The 19,228-nt window shown below is 46.4% G+C and overlaps 1 protein-coding gene across 2 annotated transcripts in view; it reads left to right on the top strand.

The window, feature by feature from the left end:
• Positions 1-17,485, top strand: part of COX10 (cytochrome c oxidase assembly factor heme A:farnesyltransferase COX10) — a 141,791-nt gene extending 124,306 nt beyond the window's left edge. The window contains exons 6-7 of one of the 2 annotated variants that reach the window (XM_055256195.2): positions 501-733; positions 15,616-17,485. In XM_055256195.2, coding sequence (XP_055112170.1) covers positions 501-733; positions 15,616-16,019 — 637 coding nt within the window. In that variant the 3' untranslated portion in view covers positions 16,020-17,485. Of the gene's footprint in view, positions 1-500; positions 734-951; positions 1,257-15,615 lie in introns of those variants that run through there. The other variant, XM_055256196.2, reaches the window with a different exon arrangement.
• Positions 17,486-19,228: the final 1,743 nt, after the last annotated feature.

The raw sequence follows: 19,228 nt of genomic DNA, 5'->3' as shown, positions 1-19,228 counted from the left end.
AATACGGGGGAAGAACAGCTTCCAGAATTCAGGTAGTATTTTCTGCCCAAATCTTCCAATATTGTGTTTGAAGTGGTTTGTTCATGACTAAATATAAAATGGAACACTGAGCAGGAGGCATTGTCTCAGTCGGTCTTCACTTCAACCCTAGGAGGAAAAGATGATCATTTCTCTTGTAGAGAGGAGTAAGTGAAACCTGGCTGCCCTATAGCCAGGAAGGGATAGAACCTATATGAATGCAGAACACTCTAACCCTGACTCTCTTAACCACTTTACTCTTAGCTAGCAAAATCAAGAAGAGCAGCCAGAGCTCCTACAAACATATTCTTTCTTATTGTAAGTTTGTTTCATAAAGAAGATTCCCCATATCCAGGAATAAGTCAGATCAGTATTGCCTCTACTGGATAGGTGGATTATTTGCACTTTGTCAGTGCCGATTCTAGGTAGTGTGATTGAGTTGAGTTGGAGATGATCACTCCATGCTCTCTGCTCTTTTCCAGCCCGTTGCTAGCTGTGTCCTTTGCCACTTGTTGTGCTGTTCCAGGAGTTGCCATTCTGACCTTGGGGGTGAATCCACTCACAGGAGCCCTGGGGCTCTTCAACATTTTCCTGTATACCTGCTGCTACACACCACTGAAAAGGATCAGCATTGCCAACACATGGGTCGGAGCTGTGGTTGGGGCCATCCCGCCTGTCATGGGCTGGACAGCGGCCACGGGCAGCCTCGATGCTGGTAAGTGTCCCGCGATGTGGAGTCTCACATGAGCACACTCTGATCAAGGAGGCATTTCCTCCCCGAGCTGTAGCACTTGGTTCGATTCCATTCCATCCCACATTAATTCTTTTGGCAAATGTGCTGATGTGGCAGACTGAAATTCTGTGGACGCAGAGTAAAGGGAGACCATGTCACCCTGGCTGGTGGGCGGACATGACACACACTTTCCCTTGTAGGGAATGTCTGGGAGAAAACAAAGGAAGCAGTACTGTCTGCCTGTGACTACAGGTGGATAAAGAAAGTACCTGAAGCCATGATGAAAATCACAAACCAAGCTAGGACTAACCAGTTCATGGGGTGGGGAGAAGGTATCTGGAGCCGGCCTCCAGTCTCCCATCAAAGGGGTTTCATCTCATGAGCCAGCCTCCTGTGTTCCCCTCTTATGAAAGGGCAGATTATTTTCATTAGTTTCTAATTTATTTTTATATGATTTGCTTAAATTGTTCATACTGTCTACAATAAAACCATTGAAAGATTCCTACATTTTTTTGGTGGTATGTCACAACTAAATTTGTGGGGTGAAAATAGCTCATTTTTACCATCTGTAAGGGAAGTTTCACAGTCTAATTAGTCAAGTAATTAGTGTTTTTGACCGACACTTAGGAAGGAAGTGGTGAGGTTTCCTGCAATATATGTAAGTACATATTTTTCACATGAGAGATCAAAAGGCAGTTGACCATAAACCGTTACCCTGTAAGCCACATTTCTGAAACTTTTCATAAAAGCTCTTACACTCCAATTTGGCAAGCTTACAAATGCGATTACACCTTTACCATGATTGTCTCTTAGAATGGTTTTAATATCCTGTAAATGTCAGATTTTAATGAATCTACAAATACCATATTCTAAAACGAATGTGCTTGTGTGTTCTGTGATAAACCTAAAACCAGAGCCCCATCCACGTGGGAGGCAGTGTCAGCAAAGTGGTGGTGAGCAAGGAAGCCGGCAGCGCTGCCTGGATGGGGAGCCCGACCCCACCACTCATGAGGTGTGCATCCTTCGCGGCTGAACTCAGCCTCTTTCTGCCACTGTCTCCTCATCTCCCACATGGGGCTAATAATCTTCTCCCCTCCTGGAGTCATTGTGAGGATGAAACGAGTTGTTATTTGTAAGGTGCTGGACCATGGTGAGGGCTCAATTTGGGATCTGTATGCTGTTGTTATCATTCAGGAGTCCTCCTTCATACAGTGGAGGGACTGGCACAGATCAGGAAATGGAAGATTTGGTTTGGTTTGTAAGCTGAGCAATGCAGCCTTGTCCTCTGGCTGTTATTTTGAAGACTGAGGCGCCTGCAGGCCTGGTGGGAAAGAGTGCTGGGGTCCTTTTGTGAGGTTTGCAGTGGGTGAGGGAAGGGAGGGTTTAAAGCCTGGGCTTGGCATCCGTGAGCTAGATGACATCTGCGTGTTCATCCTGGTTTATAGTTGACCTTCACAGAGCACACCTGCACACCACCAGCCCTCCTGCTCCCAGTCATGTTCCTCTTCCTTAGTTCCACCTGGAGCTCACCTGACTTGACCCCAATTCCCTCTCCCCCTTAGTGCAACTGTCCTCTTCCCTCTTATTCCCCTCAAACCTTTATAGTGATTGTGCAGACATTTGAGGTGGAGACCATGAAAGACAGTGTGGGACTTCCTAGGCTGTGCATGGGGAGTATCCCCCTTCCTCAAGGGTGTAGCCCCACTTCAGCACTTGGGTCCCTGCACTGAGCCACCTGCCTATCTGATGGAGACACCCCATCCCTGGCAGGAGTACCTGAACCCTATTCAACTTCCTCAAACCTGGCACAAAGCAACAAGAACCTTCTCTATCTGGGAAGACCCAGACAGGGCCAGAGTCAGGGACAAGTATTACAGCCTTAGGGACGGGTAGCACAGGAGACTGGTATGGTCAGTTCAGTCCCAGGCCATGGAGAACTTGGTCACCACTGTTGTGCAGTGTTGTCCTGGGGCCCAGGTTCTTGCTGAGGGCTAGAGGCCCTTGTCACACTTCCAGGCAGTTTCCTCCTGAAGAGAGCCTCAGCATGTGCAGGCTGGAGTTGCCTCCCCGGAGGCTAGAGAAAAAGAGCTTTTCAAAAGTCCTCACTTAGGAGTGCACATTCAGGCAAGAGCCCTTATTTGTTTAGGGATAGTCTAGATTTGGCTAAACTGCTAATAGTCATATTTAAAATAATCTTTTTTTTTTTTGAGATGGCGTCTCGCTCTGTCGCCCAGGCTGGAGTGCAGTGGTGCGATCTTGGCTCACTGCACTCTCCACCTCCTGGGTTCAAGCTATTCTCCTGCCTCAGCCTCTTGCGTAGCTGGGACTACAGGCGCCCGCCACCACGCCCAGCTAATTTTTATATTTTTAATAGAGACGGGGTTTCACCATGTTGGCCAGGATGGTCTCCATCTCTTGACCTTGTGATCCGCCTGCCTCGGCCTCCCAAAGTGCTGGGATTACAGGCGTGAGCCACCGCGCCCAGCCTAAAATAAATTTTTTAATGTTGGTTATAGTCTTTCTATAATACAGATTTAATCATTTGTATACAAACTCATTAATGATGGACAGCTAAGGGCAGCTTATCCCTTGTTTAGGTAGCAGAATCAAAGTACATATTTGTCTTGGAAAATGAGACCCCTTTTCTACCCCAACAGAACCTGGTATAAAACAGAGCAGTCTGAAAGACATGTATAACCACAAAGAGAAGTTCCCTTGGCAGTTTTTGAGGTTGGCTTCTATTACAGTGTATCCTTTTACTTTAAATCTTAAAAATGCATTGTGGAGCACACAGTAACAACATGACTTACTGCCCCCAGAATCCCAGTTAATTGCAGATCAAACCATATGCTTAAAGCCTTGTGAAGATTCTACAGAAAGAATACTACTACTTTACATAATGCTTTAAACTACTTCAAAAAAGTTTCCAAACATTAATTTGATAGAACCAACTTGAGATAAGCAGCAAATATTTAATTGAATGAACAAATGAGTGAACATAGGTACCTTCTATTTTACAGGTGATAGAATCTAAGAGAATGTATTTTTAAAAAGATTTTTATTTCTGGGATTTTAGGAAATGGGTTGAATATGGTCTTATACTGCTAAGTCATCTTCTAGAGCTGTACTGTCTTGTGTGGTAGCCACTAGGCTCAAGTGGCTATTTAAATTTAAATTTATACTAAACTTTAAAATTCAGTTACCCAGTCCCATTAGCCATATTTCAAATGCCCAAAGGCACATGTACCTAGTAGCTACACTATCAACAGCACAGATGTAAAACATTTCCATTATTGCAGAATATTCACTTAGATCGTACTGCCTAGGTGGAAAGGTTGATGTCCTTATGAATCTACATTTCATCATCCTCACATGAATATGTACTTCAAATAATGAGACTGTCCCCGTGGTCTCGCTAAAGTCTAAAACAGTGGTTCGCAAACTTCAGAGAACACGATAATTACCTGGAGAGCTTGCTAACACAAAGATTCCCGGGCCCTACCGCTGGAACTTTTGATTCAGTGGGCTGGGGTGGGGTCTGAGAATTTTTATTTCTAACAAGTTTCTAGTTGCTGCTGATGCCCCTGGTCCAGGGACCACACTTTAAGAACCACCAGTTTGCAAAGACAGAACCAGACGGAGCTCTAGCCATTAGAATATCTTGAAAATACCTAGAGATTAGGGCATAGGCAGACAGTATTATTTGAGATGTTACTAATGGTGTCATTTATATTATTCACAGAGGGGATATCTCTCATCTGGGTTCTTATTTTAGGGGACATGTATAGTTATAAAGAGCCCTTCTGAGAAAAAAAAAAAAATGTCCAAAAAGGTTTCCCGTCTTCTGTGGTATTGCCAAGCACTTAATCTTTGAGCCCCCAAAGATGGATCACCTTAGATCACCACCTTTATAAACTGGTCCCCATAATTGCTTCATCATGCAAGTGTCAGCTGGGGACCTACTGTTTGCCAGGCATGGAGAGACAGAAACATAACTAAAACCCATTGAGTGTCCTCAGGAAATCATGTCTCCGATTCTTTGGGGAGAGGCAGGCAGGTAATCAAATGATTGAGTGATCTAAGAGCTTTAGCAGGGTATCTTCAGAGGGCTGTGGGCTCTCTTAACTTACCCCAAACTGGTCCCAGATGACTTTGGAGAAGAAAGACTACAGAATTAAGTCATGACCAGTTTCCTTGAGGAGGGAGTATGCTTTCCAGCAAGAGAGAGAAGAGCCTGTACACAGCCTTACAGGCCTGAAAGCCAATGCAGAGTGGGGTGGGGACACGCGCAAGAATGAGCCACCTACCGAGGAACTCATACTTCATTCAGTGGTGAGAGAGACTCACGGGAGCTTGAGGCAGCATAAGAGCAGGGTCATACTTTTAGGATCATTTAACAGTGTGCTGCAGGTTCTCCAAGGTATTGGAAAGTCAGTAAATTGCAAAAGCCTGCCTTTATTGTCCTTCCAAGCCTGTGTGCCTCCTCTCACCTCCTACTTCCTCTCCTCCACTTCCTTCTCTCTCCACTAGGGCTCCACCTACCCTAGACCTGCTCCCTCCCCCACTCTCTTTGCCCTCCCTAGTTAATTTAACATTTTGCCTTTTAAGTAGTGAAGCATCAATCTGATCATCCTTTGAAGACACAGCTTGTTAACACCAGTGACCCTCCAAGTGGGGAAATGGATGAAGGATGCATGTTTGAAGGGAGGCAGGTTGCACTGAACATACTCCCTTCTGAGCCAAGACATGAAATACTCAGCACCAACCCTTTAGTCACCCAGTCACCTTGACTGAGGATACTTTTGCAAAAGCCATTCCTGGGGCTTAGTAGATGGTAGTCAAGATGGAGGGGAAGCAGCTGAGCCAAGATTTGAAATGGAAATCCTGCAGCCTCATGTATCGAAGGCCCAATATATTTTGGAGGAGAAATATTTAAAGATCGGTAGCTACAGAAAACACTGTGCATTCGAGGCAGCCCATGGGGTCAGAGTGCTCCACCAAGCAAGGAAATGCAGCATGTCGGGAAGCACCTTTCCCCTTTGTGGTGTCTGGATCATTTTGTGCTTTTTGTGGTGGCTACAGGGCCAGATTAAGAATTCCAGGGGGCCTTGAGCACTGAAGAGATTGTGATGCCTTCTCTCTTCTTGCAAAGACATAAAACATAAAATAACTCTAAGGATGTTCTATGGGATTCTGATTTTTCCCCCCCCACAACTACTTTGACTTTTTAAAAATCAGATAGTGTAAAAGAACTTCTAATTGTTCTAGATGCCCGGTGAGAGGTGTGGGTCCCACGTAGGTGTCTAACCGGCCCGCTTCGGGAATCCAGCATGGGGCAAGTGAGGTAGGATGGCAGGGTGAAGAAAATGACACAGATGAGCAGATGGACGTTGTGAAAGCTAAGCAAATGTGATTGTTCTTGATGTTTGCTGTTTTATAACTGCACAATGAACTGTAAGTAGCTCAGCTTTTCTCCCCGTCACAGTGCCAACAGCTTTCAGTCCAGTGCTTGCTACAGAGAGTGCTGTGCCGCAAAGCATGGGCCCAGCCCGGAGAGTGCTCCTTGTGGTTGTTCTGTCAGGGTAGTCAGGACTCTGCGGCCCAGCTGCTTCTGTGCACAGGAAATAACTTCATCTTACAAAGCCTTTCTGTCTATAAAGGTAGTCATTATAGGCCAGGCGCGGTGGCTCACGCTTGTAATCCCAGCACTTTGGGAGGCCGAGGCGGGCGGATCACGAGGTCAGGAGATCGAGACCACGGTGAAACCCCGTCTCTACTAAAAATACAAAAAATTAGCCGGGCGTGGTGGTGGGCGCCTGGAGTCCCAGCTACTCGGAGCGGCTGAGGCAGGAGAATGGCGTGAACCCGGGAGGCGGAGCTTGCAGTGAGCCGAGATCGCGCCACTGCACTCCAGCCTGGGTGACAGAGCGAGACTCCATCTCAAAAAAAAAAAAAAAAAGGTAGTCATTATAATGGAATTTTACTTGTGTCCATTCTCCTCTCAGCCTCAGAGTTAGGCCTTTTCCTCTCACCTGCCTAATTACCTTAATTTTTTTTTTAATTCAGCCTAACTGCTGTTAGCAAAAAACATTAAAAATGCTTCCTAGCTAAATTTCAGGAAAGGCAGAATGAGAAGGTTGCTTTCTGGCCCCTGGTCTAGCCAGCTTGTTGTCACAGGAACTGCCGCACTTGGTTTGATTCTGCACACAGGGAATGGCAATGACAGAAGTGACCTGCTGGAGCCCCGGTGAAGGAGTCCACTCTAAGGAGGTAGGGGAGGGTGGGGACTGCAGATAAGTGCCCAGCCGACATTCCAGCTGCAAGCGGGCCTGGAGCCACACGCATTAGGCCTCTCAACAGTGTTTATCTCCAGAGACTATTAGTGTATCTCAGAGGCTTTGGGTTAAATCTCCTCCCCCTCCTTCTTGCGAAGGCCCCCCTCTTTTCATCACTCCCATGTCTTAGAAAGGTTCAGATTCTTTTCCCTCATTTTCCTAAATTTGAATAAGTCCCATGTTTTGGGAGTGTATGGATTGGGCCTTCGTAATGACCATCTTGTAGAGTGGATTTGCAGTTGCCTTTGGCTTGTAATTCAAATGTGTGTTAAGCATTAATTATGTCACCCAACATTTAGTTACAAATGAGGACTTAGAAATGGGCTCTTATCAGGAAGTGACATTTGGCAGATGGATGGTTTTAGTAACAAAAAGAGAATGAGATTTTTTACCCTCAGCTGGTAAACTACAAAATGTTCAGTTGTTTCACTTTATTTACCTCCCTTATTCCTGGATGAGAAAGTGGAGTCGGAGTGAATTTATTCACTCACTCATTCAACAAATATTTATTGAGGGCTTACTAAAGTACCAGGTACTGTTTAACCCAGGCTTTTAACGATTTCCTTTATAACACTGCCTCAGTTTGAAACCAAGCTTGAAAATGAGTATCTGTGTCTGTGTTCACTTTGTATAAGATTTTACCATAATTAGCTTTAGCGCTCCAGATTAAGTTATACTAGCCTTGGAGCTCCAGATTAAGCTAAGTGATATTTTTAAAGACAACATAAACAAGGAACATTTTCATGGGAATATTGGCAAACAAACAGTATTTAGAACACTATATTCTCTTGAAAGACCAAAAAAAAAAAAGAGCTACGAAAGAACATAGTAGAAATTATGTTGCAAGCCCCCAGATTGGTGGTATAATTGGAGGCAAACTGGTACTAAGGGCACTGAGGTCTTGTCAATTGTGCTGTGTTGACCATAATTGATCACAAGCTTTTAGGGAGCTGGGCCAGTGCCTTCCTGAATGAATGATAGATGACGGTGTGGTAGGCCAGCCTCTGGTAGACATGGTGCCTGGAGCACAGTGCACATGTAACTAGTATTCTTCAATGAATTAATATTTAAGTGATAAAGATGGAAAGACCTTCCAATATGAGCTAAGGGAGTAGGAAGCATTTGAATTTCAGAGAGAATTCACAGGTGCTTGAAACGTCCTTCCAAGGAAATGGCAAGAAGAGAAAAAGGGGAGCACTGTTTTCAGAGTCAGAGCTTTTTGCTTCCTTTACTCCCGTCTTTCTCTAAATGAAACCTCCTCATGACTCTGCCTGGAGGGCGGCAGCACACAGTGAGGTGCGGGAGAGGAGAGAATCCAGCTCCCTCCCGCCCACTGAGCCTCTCCATTATTCCTAAACTACTAGCAAAGAATTCTTCAAGGGCAAGCAGTTATTGCCCACTCTATTTCCTATTTTCAGAGGACTTTTAATCTTCCCTTTTGTCGCCTGTGCAGTTGATAAACTGGCCCCACATCCTCTTCCCTTTATCTGCAGCACCATAGAAGTCTATTGCACTGTTGAGGCTGATCTGTTTCACAAGCTCCTTTGTGTTACCCCTCAAAAGAAAGGCTTTGAAATCTGTGACCATGAAGCTCTGGGTTTGGCTTTGCTTCCCCAGCTAGCCCCCAGTCTACATAACCACATAACCCTGAAAGCACAAATAGAGCCAGTCATGAAGCAGACGCGCTACCGTGGGCCACATCAGAGAGGAGACTATTGTACTGGCGAGGGAAGACCTCCCAAACCCAGCACCAAGGTTCACTGGAGCTAGGGTTCTTTATCCTTTGCAAGGCCATGCGTGGATGGTGAGTAACAATGGGTTTGGGGGGTGGGGGTGGGAAGGTGCCCACTGGCAGTGAGAGAAAACAAGCCGAAACCGATGAACTCCATTCCACAAGGAATTTCCTGACAGAGTCAGAGCTCCAGCTTGAGGAATTTTTGTCTCCATTCCATTCAGATACCATTTAGCTGGAATTGCCTTAGTTTTGTCAGCAAAGTGATGGAGGTGTGCTGTGGACAAGAGCATTTCTGGACAATGGGCAGAGGTGGAAATGATTGCGATTCTCCTCCAGTCTTTATGTTTTAGAATGTTTGAGAGATGCTTCGAGAGAAAATAAAAATACATAACATTTTCAACGAGTCATCAGGAAGACATTAATGAGCCTTGCCCCCACCTAATACAGCCCTCTAATCAGAGCCAGGTGCCACTGGATGAGGGTTCCCTCCAGCTTTTCTTACGTACAGTACAGATGTGCCCTTCTCCATTTTCTGAGTAAGGAGGGAAGTAACGATGCCCTGCACGCCTGGACATCTGTGGAGTTGCCTTTGCAGTGGGATTTCGGCTCCATGCTCTCAGGAAGCTGCCGTGCTCTGGAGAGCCATGTCTACAGATATGCCACCTAGATTTTCAGAATTTTCTATGTTCACAGACTAGCAAGTATTTGATGAACAGAAAAGAAGTGGACATTTCTGTCAAACGTGATTAAACCAAATATGTACAAAGATTGTGCAGGGTTAGGTAGGAAAATAGGAAGATACAGTTAAAAGAAGTCGAAAACACGTGGTTTGTGTGAATGGATTGAAACTCAGAGACCAGTTTTAGATCTCAGTTTACAAATTACTTCTTCCAGGAAGCCTTCCCTGACCTCTCGAGGCTGAATTAAGTGTTCTCCTGCCCTGCACTAAGTAACATTCACTATGGGCTGTAATCCCTTTGTGTTGTCTTTCTCCCTGGCCAGACACCAGCAGAGGACTTTGAAAACAGACTGTACCTATCTCTAGGGGCACAAAGTCCAGATTTGTTGTCATAGATGACAGACCCAATAAAAATGGACTGCTTTAGGAGCTTGAGGCAGAGGAGATGAGTAGAATACTTATCTTGAAGGAAGGTGAGGTCTTTGAATTAGTCAACTGAGTGCTTTATGTTTACTCCACAAGGAAGGTGGGTTCCACCACAGCCCCGGCACTAATTCAAGTCTTCCTGTTCTAGTTCACCTTATCTTGATGAAGAAAGTAATTTGTTTTCATCTTTTATAGGAGGAGAGGCAGTTGAAGCATATCAAGTAAAGCCGTGTGTGGGTGGTGGTTTTCTGATTACAATCCATTAAGGCTAGGCTGTGATTTCTAAACCTCCTTCATTTGTGACATGAGCCAAACCCACACCCAATTTCCTCTTACAGAAAACAGCATGCTACTCTCAGGAAAATGATTTCTTTAATTATGTTTATTTTAAGTAGAAGCATTACTGAAAAAAGTGTATTGAGCAAAACAAAATACTTCGGTTGACACACACAAAAAAGGAGGGCTTTTGAGAAAGACAAGGAAAATCTCACATTTGGAGCTGGTATTTTAGCTGTTTTCCCAGCTGAGGTTGCTCTTTCTGAGCCATTTCTAGAGCAAAGCAGACACCGAGCTCTGAATGGTCCGATTCCTTCCCTCATTTCTAAGTTTATCACTGATGTTGTTTTTCTTGAAAGACACTTCCCCCATGCTTGTGGCTGTCATAACTGCAAACTCTTTGAATCTGAGACAGCTCGTGAGCTGAGGCTGGGCTTCTCTGTACATCGTGTTCAGAGTCTCAGCGTGACCCCACGCCCCAAGAGTCTAACAGTGCTTCCTCTTACCAGTCATTTTAAAATCCAGAGGTCACTTTATTTACCATCAAAATATAAAGAAGTCTACTTACACCACCCTGTTTACTCTGTCAGTTGCACCTGAGCATTCCAACCTTTCCTCTGTCCTTTTTAATTCCTAGCAGTACTCACTGCCAAGAAAAAATGCCATCTGGTTGATAGTTTTGTCATTAAAACAGATCTCTCTCTTTTTTTTTTTAAGGTACTAGAAAATGCTTCTGCAATTTTTTCTTTCAGCAAGCCTTCCTGTACCCAGAGCATCCAACAGTCCTTTGATGTGGGAATGTCACTCATTTGAGTCTGTGTATGGCAACAACTGTTTTTTTTTTTTAAGAATTGATGTCTTGCTCTTGTCACCCAGGCTGGAGTACAGTGGTGCAGTCATAGTTCACTGCACCCTAGAACTCCCAGGCTCAAGCGTTCCTCCCTCCTCCAACTCCCAAGTAGGCTGGACTATAGGCACGTGGCACCTTGGGGTCTTGCTATGTTGCCCCAGATAACCAACCACATTCTAACAGAAGGTGCTAATATCTTGTGCCAGTAGTGCTGAATATCATCAGGCAAATTAATCTTTCTCATCTATAAGATGATGATAATGATACCTATAGGTGGGGTTGTTGTAAGGATTCGAAAGCATATGTATAACTGCCTGGCACGTGACAGCCACAGGCATTTCAACTGAGATGTCTGTTATGTACCTCAAACTTAAAATAGTCAAAAATAAAACCGTTCGTGTCTCTACCATGAGCACACTCACCAGTGTCTGTCCTAGGGTTCCCCACCTGAGTAACCCCCCTCTGTCACCCCCTCTGTCTCTCGACTCCCAGCCTGTTCTCCCCCTGCGCTGGGGGAAGATCTCACTCCTTATCTTGATTTCCAGATGCCTTCCCAGCCCCATCTTGTAACTCTCCCTTCCTCACTCCAGCCTCCATGCTGTCTCAGAGGCCTACTGGGACCTTTCCCAGCATCCAATAGAGTTCTCCTTGCCATTAGTTGAGTCATGGCTTAAATGTCACCTATGGAAAGGCCTTCCCTGAGCACTCAGTCTCAAGTCACCCCCATTGCATTACCCTGTTTTGAGTCTAGTCTCAAAATAGCGATCAGCACTGTTACTTGTGTTTATGTCCATCTCCCTCTAGACTTTAAGCAGGACTTTGTCTTGATTGCCACTGCCTTTATAGCACCCAGAATTGTGCCTACATGCGAGACACCTGTCATCTGTTTACCAGGTTAATGGATTCAATAAATAATAGCTGCTGCTATTATCAGCATTAAAATTAAATTTTATTTATATATATATATATATATATATCTTAGTTCATGCAAACACACTCAATTTTATATATATATAATTTAAGGTTAAAAATGAATTTGGGGGATTTGACAGTAACCCTACTGAAATAGGGATCCTAAAATCAGGTCTTTGTTATATTTCCTCCCATGCTGGAAGACTGAAAAGGGGTTGACTGACTTATGGAAGCCACAGAAAACTATTCATGGATATAAAAGGAGGCCCTCATCCCTCTTAAATCATCTGTACCCACACAAATTCCGGTTGATAAGCTTCAACTGTCCTGCCTGATAAACGTAATTCAGAAATGATTAAGTTTCTCCCCAGAACAATGTGCATTAAAAATCCTCCTCCTTTCTTTTAGATGACTTGCAAAGCCTGCCCCTAGTGTCACTCTGCATTCTCCACTGTTGAGGAATACAGATCAGACATTAAAGGAGGAGCTGGTTCCTTCTCATGCTCACTGGCATTTGCACAAACAGGGGCCCCTCAGTGGCTTATAGCCCCAGACTTATTTTCTGAAGTATTCTGCATTATGTAAAGTGCTCTGTCTCCTGGTGAGTTCTGCCTAGCAGTAGCCCCCAGCTCCCTTTTTCTGAACATTCCCACAGACCAGGGACTTAAAAGATCCTCATTACCTGAAATAGGACTGTGGTTACAAATTATCAACCTCTTCTCCCCCTGGGCAGGATGGCGCTTTCCAGGACAGATGACACAGTGGGTTGGTGAACTCTCAATTCTCTGCTGGGGACCCCATGGAGAAGGCAGTTCCAGAGGAGGGGAAGGAGAAGGTAGACAGAATCCTGTAGTTTGCCTGACTTGACTGGTTCCCAAGCCGGTGTTGGGAAACCGTGATCTTGGGGATAACTTAATTGGCTCCCATGATGAGTTTGGGCGCACTTTACTACAACATTATTACATACTTTCTGTGTTCTAACGCCTGGAGATTCACAGGAGAGTGAACATACCCTAAGAAGTTCACCTCAGGTAGGAAATGCAGACACATAAATGTCTGCCTGGACCCTGTGGCTTACTCAGGAAAAGACGCTCACAGCTGCTTATCACAGACCATACCCACACTCTGGCTGCCACACCCTCTTAGTGACTTTCCCCTTGGATGTCCCAAAGGCATCTCAGACTGAACACACCCAAGGTCACACTAATGACCTCCTCTCCCCTTCTTCCCTGCTTGTCTCAGTGAGTGGCATCTCTATGGATCCATAAGCCCAGGACTTGCTATTGATACCTCCTCCCTCTCTCCTCCCCTCCTTATTTACACTGCACGCACATCCTGTCCCTTTTGCCTCCCAAATTCCTTCCAAATTCATCTTCTTTGCATCTCTACTGTCAACATCCTAATCCTAACTACTGTCATCCTTCATCCCCTCACTCCTCATCTCCTGATTGGTCCTTCCATACCTGCTTTAGGCCCCTGCAGTGTGTCCTTCACAAATAGGATCACTTAGCACTGGTGCCCCTCCCCTCACCCCCTACACACGTAGGTGCACACACTCACACAGAGGTACACATACACACACATACATGCAGGCACACATGCTCAGCACTCTTATACGTTAAGATCCTTCCATGGCTTTGTGTTGCTTTTAGAATAGCAAAATCAAGGCTGAGTGCAGTGGCTCATGCCTGTAATCTCTGTACTTTGAGAGGCTGAGGCAGGAGGATTGCTTGGGGCCAGGAGTTCAAGGCCAGCCTGGGCAACATGGTGAGACCCCATCTCTACAAAAAGTTGTTTTAAAAAGTTTTCTGAGTTTGGTGGCGTGCACCTATAGTGCCAGCTATTCAGGAGGCTGAGGCAGAAGGATGACTTGAGCCCAAGAGATTGAGGCTGCAGTGAGCTGAGACCATGCCACTGCACTCCAGCCAACCTTGTCCTGAAGAACTTTCCCTGTCATTCTCAGCACTCCAGCCAAGCCACACCACCTTCCTTTTTTTTAATCATGCAATAAAATTGACTTTTTAAATATATATAGTTCTGTGACTCCTAACACATGTGTTAATCTTTTTTTTTATACCGCCCACACCTCAAACCTTCCAGCCCCAAGGCCTTTATGAATACTGTCCCCTCCACCAGCCCTGACTTGACAAGGTCACCACTCTGTGCAGCTCAGCTCAGACATCCCTTCCTCAGAGAAGCCTCCTCTGGTCCCCTAGACTCAGTCAGCTCCTCTTGTGTGTCTTCACTGCACCATGCACTTTTCCTCACTGCATTTGGAATGGTGACTTTAGAGTCACTAGTGTGGCTCTTGATGTCCACCTCCTTGACTGAAGGGTCTGCTCAGTGCAGGCAGGAGCACATGTGGATTGTTGCTCGCCATGGTATCCCCAGTGCCTGGCACGCTGCTTACCCCATAGTAGGCACCCGGGAAGCATTTTTTGCGAGTACTCAGTCACCTGCACAGGAATAACCAGCCCCTGCCTTCCAGCCCCCACCCTGCTGCCTGTCCTTAGGTGGCTTCGTGCATGTCACAGAAGGACCCTGGCCTGAAAATCAAGCAGCCTTGTTTTGAATTGCTCTTCCGTTTTTGGAGAACTTGACATTGTCTTAATTTTTTTTTTAATGAAATTTATAAATCTATCTCAAAATACAATGGTCAAGATTAAATGGGGCAAACTATGAGAGTAGGGTCTGTCACATAATAGGAGCTCAGCGAACAGCAGCCTTCATTCCACCCATGTGGGTGCTGGGGAGACTGTTCCAGAGAAAGGGGCAAAATGGTGCTCAGGGTATTATGTCCTTGTTGAAAACTTACAAAGCCATAGACAAGTTTTCCTTGTACTCTGGCACTGTTTTGTCTTTGTGACTCATTTTATTTAACAAGTGTGGTTTTCACACCTCCTGCTTGTGCCATTGTGCCAGGCTCTGGGGGATGGTGAGAGGAATGTGGCAGGCTTGTGCCCTGGAAGCCCCTGTGAAACAGGTAAACAGATCAGAGCCAGAGTGTGATGCACCCGCCTGCAGGTACATCCAGCTCTGTGTCAGTGCTGAGCAGGGAGCACTAACTGCCCTGGGAAGGGAGCCAGGGTTCACAGAACAGGTGGAGCGGACTCGCAGCGTCCTCCAGGTTACAGCAGTGCTTCCACCTGCCTGAAGCCACACACCCGGGTCCCAGCGGGCGGAAATGGAGCTCAGCACTCTAGCACAGAGGTTGCACCCAGAGGTAGTACTGAAGTAGATGCTGAATTCCCTACAAGTGTTTGCCCGTGTGTAGGGGCTTCTTTGCTCCCCACAATGTGGGGACGCATGAGGAGCATCAGGTGGGCAGGAGCCAGCGATGGTAAGCGTCCTGCAGCACAGGCAGCCCCCCTGTGAAGCAGGGTCTGAGCCAGACCCTATAGCCTCCTCCCCCCAGGCACACCAGCACCCCCAGGTGAGAAAGGAGGGATCTTAGCTCATCGGCTGCCCCACCAGCCTGATGTAGGCACCTGTCTCCCAGCCATCCTGTGATGTCGGCAGGCAGCGATGAGAGCACAGGGTGGCAGAGCTTCTGAGGTGCCAGGCAGGCTCTCTCAGGAGAGGAAACCATTCTTTGGAAATCTCTGGTGATGACTGCCTTTGTCTCCCTCTCCTTCCCTGACTCCCGCACAGGCGCATTTCTCCTGGGAGGAATCCTCTACTCCTGGCAGTTTCCTCATTTCAATGCCTTGAGCTGGGGCCTCCGTGAAGACTACTCCCGGGGCGGCTACTGCATGATGTCGGTCACCCACCCGGGCCTTTGCCGGCGCGTGGCGCTGCGCCACTGCCTGGCCCTGCTCGTGCTGTCCGCAGCAGCCCCTGTCCTGGACATCACCACGTGGACCTTCCCCATCATGGCCCTTCCCATCAATGCGTACATCTCCTACCTCGGCTTCCGCTTCTACGTGGACGCAGACCGCAGGAGCTCGCGGAGACTGTTCTTCTGCAGCCTGTGGCACCTGCCGCTGCTGCTGCTGCTCATGCTCACCTGCAAGCGGCCGCACGTGGGCGGGGACGCGGGGCCCCCTCCCAGCTGAGAGCGTGGGGACGCCCACCGCCCCTTTCCCTCCGCTGCCAGGCGAGCATGTTGTGGTAATTCTGGATCACAAGAAGAGAAATTGCTGGGTTTAGAACAAGATTATAAACGAATTTGGTGCTCAGGGATCACCTGACAGTTTTTTTTCTTTTTAAGAATATTACCCAAAATGCTCCCCAAATAAGAAATGCATCAGCTCAGTCAGTGAATACAAAAAAGGAATATTTTTCCCTTTGAGGGTCTTTCTACATCTCTCCTCCAACCCCACCCTCCTTTCTGTTTCTCCCTCCTCACATGGGTGTACACATACACAGCTTCCTCTTTTGGTTCCATCCTTACCCCCACACCACACACACACTCCACCTGCCCAGCAGAGGGGTACTTGGTGGCCTGACAGCGTGAGCCTCATGATCTGCTGTCTGTAGTTCTGTGAGCTCAGGTCCCTCAAAGGCCTCGTGGCACCCCCTTTCTGGTGACTGAGCTAGGGCCTGCATTTTTGGTTTTCCCCACTCCACACATTCTCAACCATAGCCCTTCTAACAATACCAATAGCTAGGACCCGGCTGCTGTGCACTGGGCCTGGGGATTCCACATGTCTGCCTAGGGAGTCTCAAGCTGCACTGCCAGCCCCTGTCCTCCCTTCACCCCCATCGCGTATGAGCATTTCAGAACTCCAAGGAGTCACAGGCATCTTTATAGTTCACGTTAACTTACAGACACTGTTGGAAGCATTTCCTTCTATGAGGGTAGCCCTGGACTTAATACCAGCCGGATACCTCTGGCCCCCACCCCATTACTGTACCTCTGGAGTCACTACTGTGGGTCGCCACTCCTCTGCTACACAGCACGGCTTTTTCAAGGCTGTATTGAGAAGGGAAGTTAGGAAGAAGGGTGTGCTGGGCTAACCAGCCCACAGAGCTCACGTTCCTGTCCCTTGGGTGAAAAATACATGTCTATCCTGTTATCTCCTGAATTCAGAAATTAGCCCCCACACGTGCAATGGCTTTAAGAGCCAGAAGCAGGGTTCTGGGAATTTTGCGAGTTATCCTGTGGCCAGGTGTGGTCTCAGTTACCAAACACGGTTACCTGCAGCTTTTTAGTCCTTTGTGTTCCCACGGGTCTGCTGAGTCCCATCTGCCCAAAGGTCTTGAAGCTTGACAGGATGTTTTCATTACTCAGTCTCCCAGGGCACTGCTGGTCTGTAGGGATTCATTGGTCGGGGTGGGAGAGTTAAACAACATTTAAACAGAGTTCTCTCAAAAATGTCTAAAGGGATTGTAGGTAGATAACATCCAATCACTGTTTGCACTTATCTGAAATCTTCCCTCTTGGCTGCCCCCAGGTTATTTACTGTGGAGAACATTGCATAGGAATGTCTGGAAAAAGCCTCTACAACTTGTTACAGCCTTCACATTTGTACAATTCATTGATTCTCTTTTCCTTCCACAATAAAATGGTATACAAGAACAGGAGTGTGTGTGACGTCGTTGGAAGTAATCATCCTGTGCTGAGTTCACACAGTTCCTGGTAGAACTGACACTTGATCACGCCTTCAAGAGCTGGCAGAGGGTGCGTGGGAGGTTGGTTTTGTTTCGTAAATGGACAAATTGTAGTTGTGTATATTTATGAGGTAATAAAGTGATGTTATGATTTATGAAGACAATTGGAATAATGAAATCAAGCTGATGAATGTATTCATTACCTCAGATACTTATTTTTGTGATAAGAACATTTTTAATGTACTCAGTAATTTTGAAATTATAATACATTGTTTCCTGCATTCACACAGTGTGTGATGTATGTCAAAGGGAGGAGACATACTCGTCCTAACTGACTTTGTACCCTTTCACCATCTTGTCCCCATTCCGTTCAACTCCCGGCCTCTCTAACCACCATTCTACTCTCTGATTATTCTGGATTCCACATAGAAGTAAGAACATGCAATATTTATCTTTCTGTGCCTTATTAAGTTGAGAACTTTCACCTTTTCGCTTAAGAGCAGCACTTTCTGGTTTCTCTGACATCTCTGGATTGCCAGCATCACTATGTGAGGCCATGATTAAGCAAAATAAAGTTTACTGAGCACAAGCTCTGCAATGCCACCACAGTCGGATTTGATAACCGAGATGGCTGCTAAGTGACTCACGAGTGGGACAGTATTCAGCATGGATCTGCTGGACAAAGAGATAATTCAGGTCCCGAGCAGGTGATGCTAGATTGCATCACACTACTAAGTACGGCACACAATCTAAAACTTATGTTTATTTCTGTAATTTTCTATTTAATGTTTTTGGACCTTGGTTGACCGTGGGTAACCCAAACAGTGGAAAGAGAAACCACAGATAAGGGAGAACTGCTGTACATATCTGCCTGCCTGGAGAAATGAGAGCAAATACCTGCTTCTTGTTTGTTGGAAACCCAAATGTAATTGACCTGCTGGACAGATTACACTTTTTGGCATCTTTTGGCTACTATTTCCTAACTGTAAGATGTGAAGATACGCTCTGGATCAAAGAGGCTCTCATGTTCACTTACTAATTCAGAGTCCATCATTCAGTGGCTGGACTCTGCCAAGCACATCACAGAGCGTCTGAGGGGCAAGGTATCCACCAGCATGGGACAACTCTGCTTGCATTCTGATCATGCCTCACTCCTCACACTTCAGCTTGCCTGACGCCACCAGCTTGAGCCCTCTGAAAATCCCCTCTGACCACTGCTCACCTCCTCTACCACCACCAGGTTGGTTGAACCCCACGTCTATCCAAGACACATGCCTGCAAGATATGCCTGCAGTTTATTTTCCTCTTGCCCCAGACTTGTCTGTTTTTCACACGGCAGCCAGCATGATCCTCTAAGCTACCAGGCAGCTCCTGCCATTCCCATTCTCCACCCTGTAATTGCTTCCCTACCTGGTCCCATGCGATCTGACGCTGCTCCCCTCTCTGATCTTGGAAATACCTTCTTGCCACACCTACTATCCTGCCCACAGATCTCCACACTTTTCCTCAATACTCAAGCACACCCGCTGTGGGGTATTCATATTAATACCTCCTATTCCCTCTGCGTGGGATCCTCTCATTTCATTGAGATGACACCTCCTTAGGCCTTTTTTGGCCACCTTATCAAATAGCACCCCTGTCCCCACCTCCTTGCTGTGCTTTGCTTTTTTTTTTGAGATGGAGTCTCATTCTGTTGCCCAGGCTGGAGTGC

The sequence above is a fragment of the Symphalangus syndactylus genome, chromosome 20, assembly GCF_028878055.3.
Source record: "Symphalangus syndactylus isolate Jambi chromosome 20, NHGRI_mSymSyn1-v2.1_pri, whole genome shotgun sequence".
Lineage (NCBI taxonomy): Eukaryota > Metazoa > Chordata > Mammalia > Primates > Hylobatidae > Symphalangus > Symphalangus syndactylus.
The sequence above is the reverse complement of the archived record's forward strand: the minus strand, read 5'-3'. Positions and strand labels throughout refer to the sequence as shown.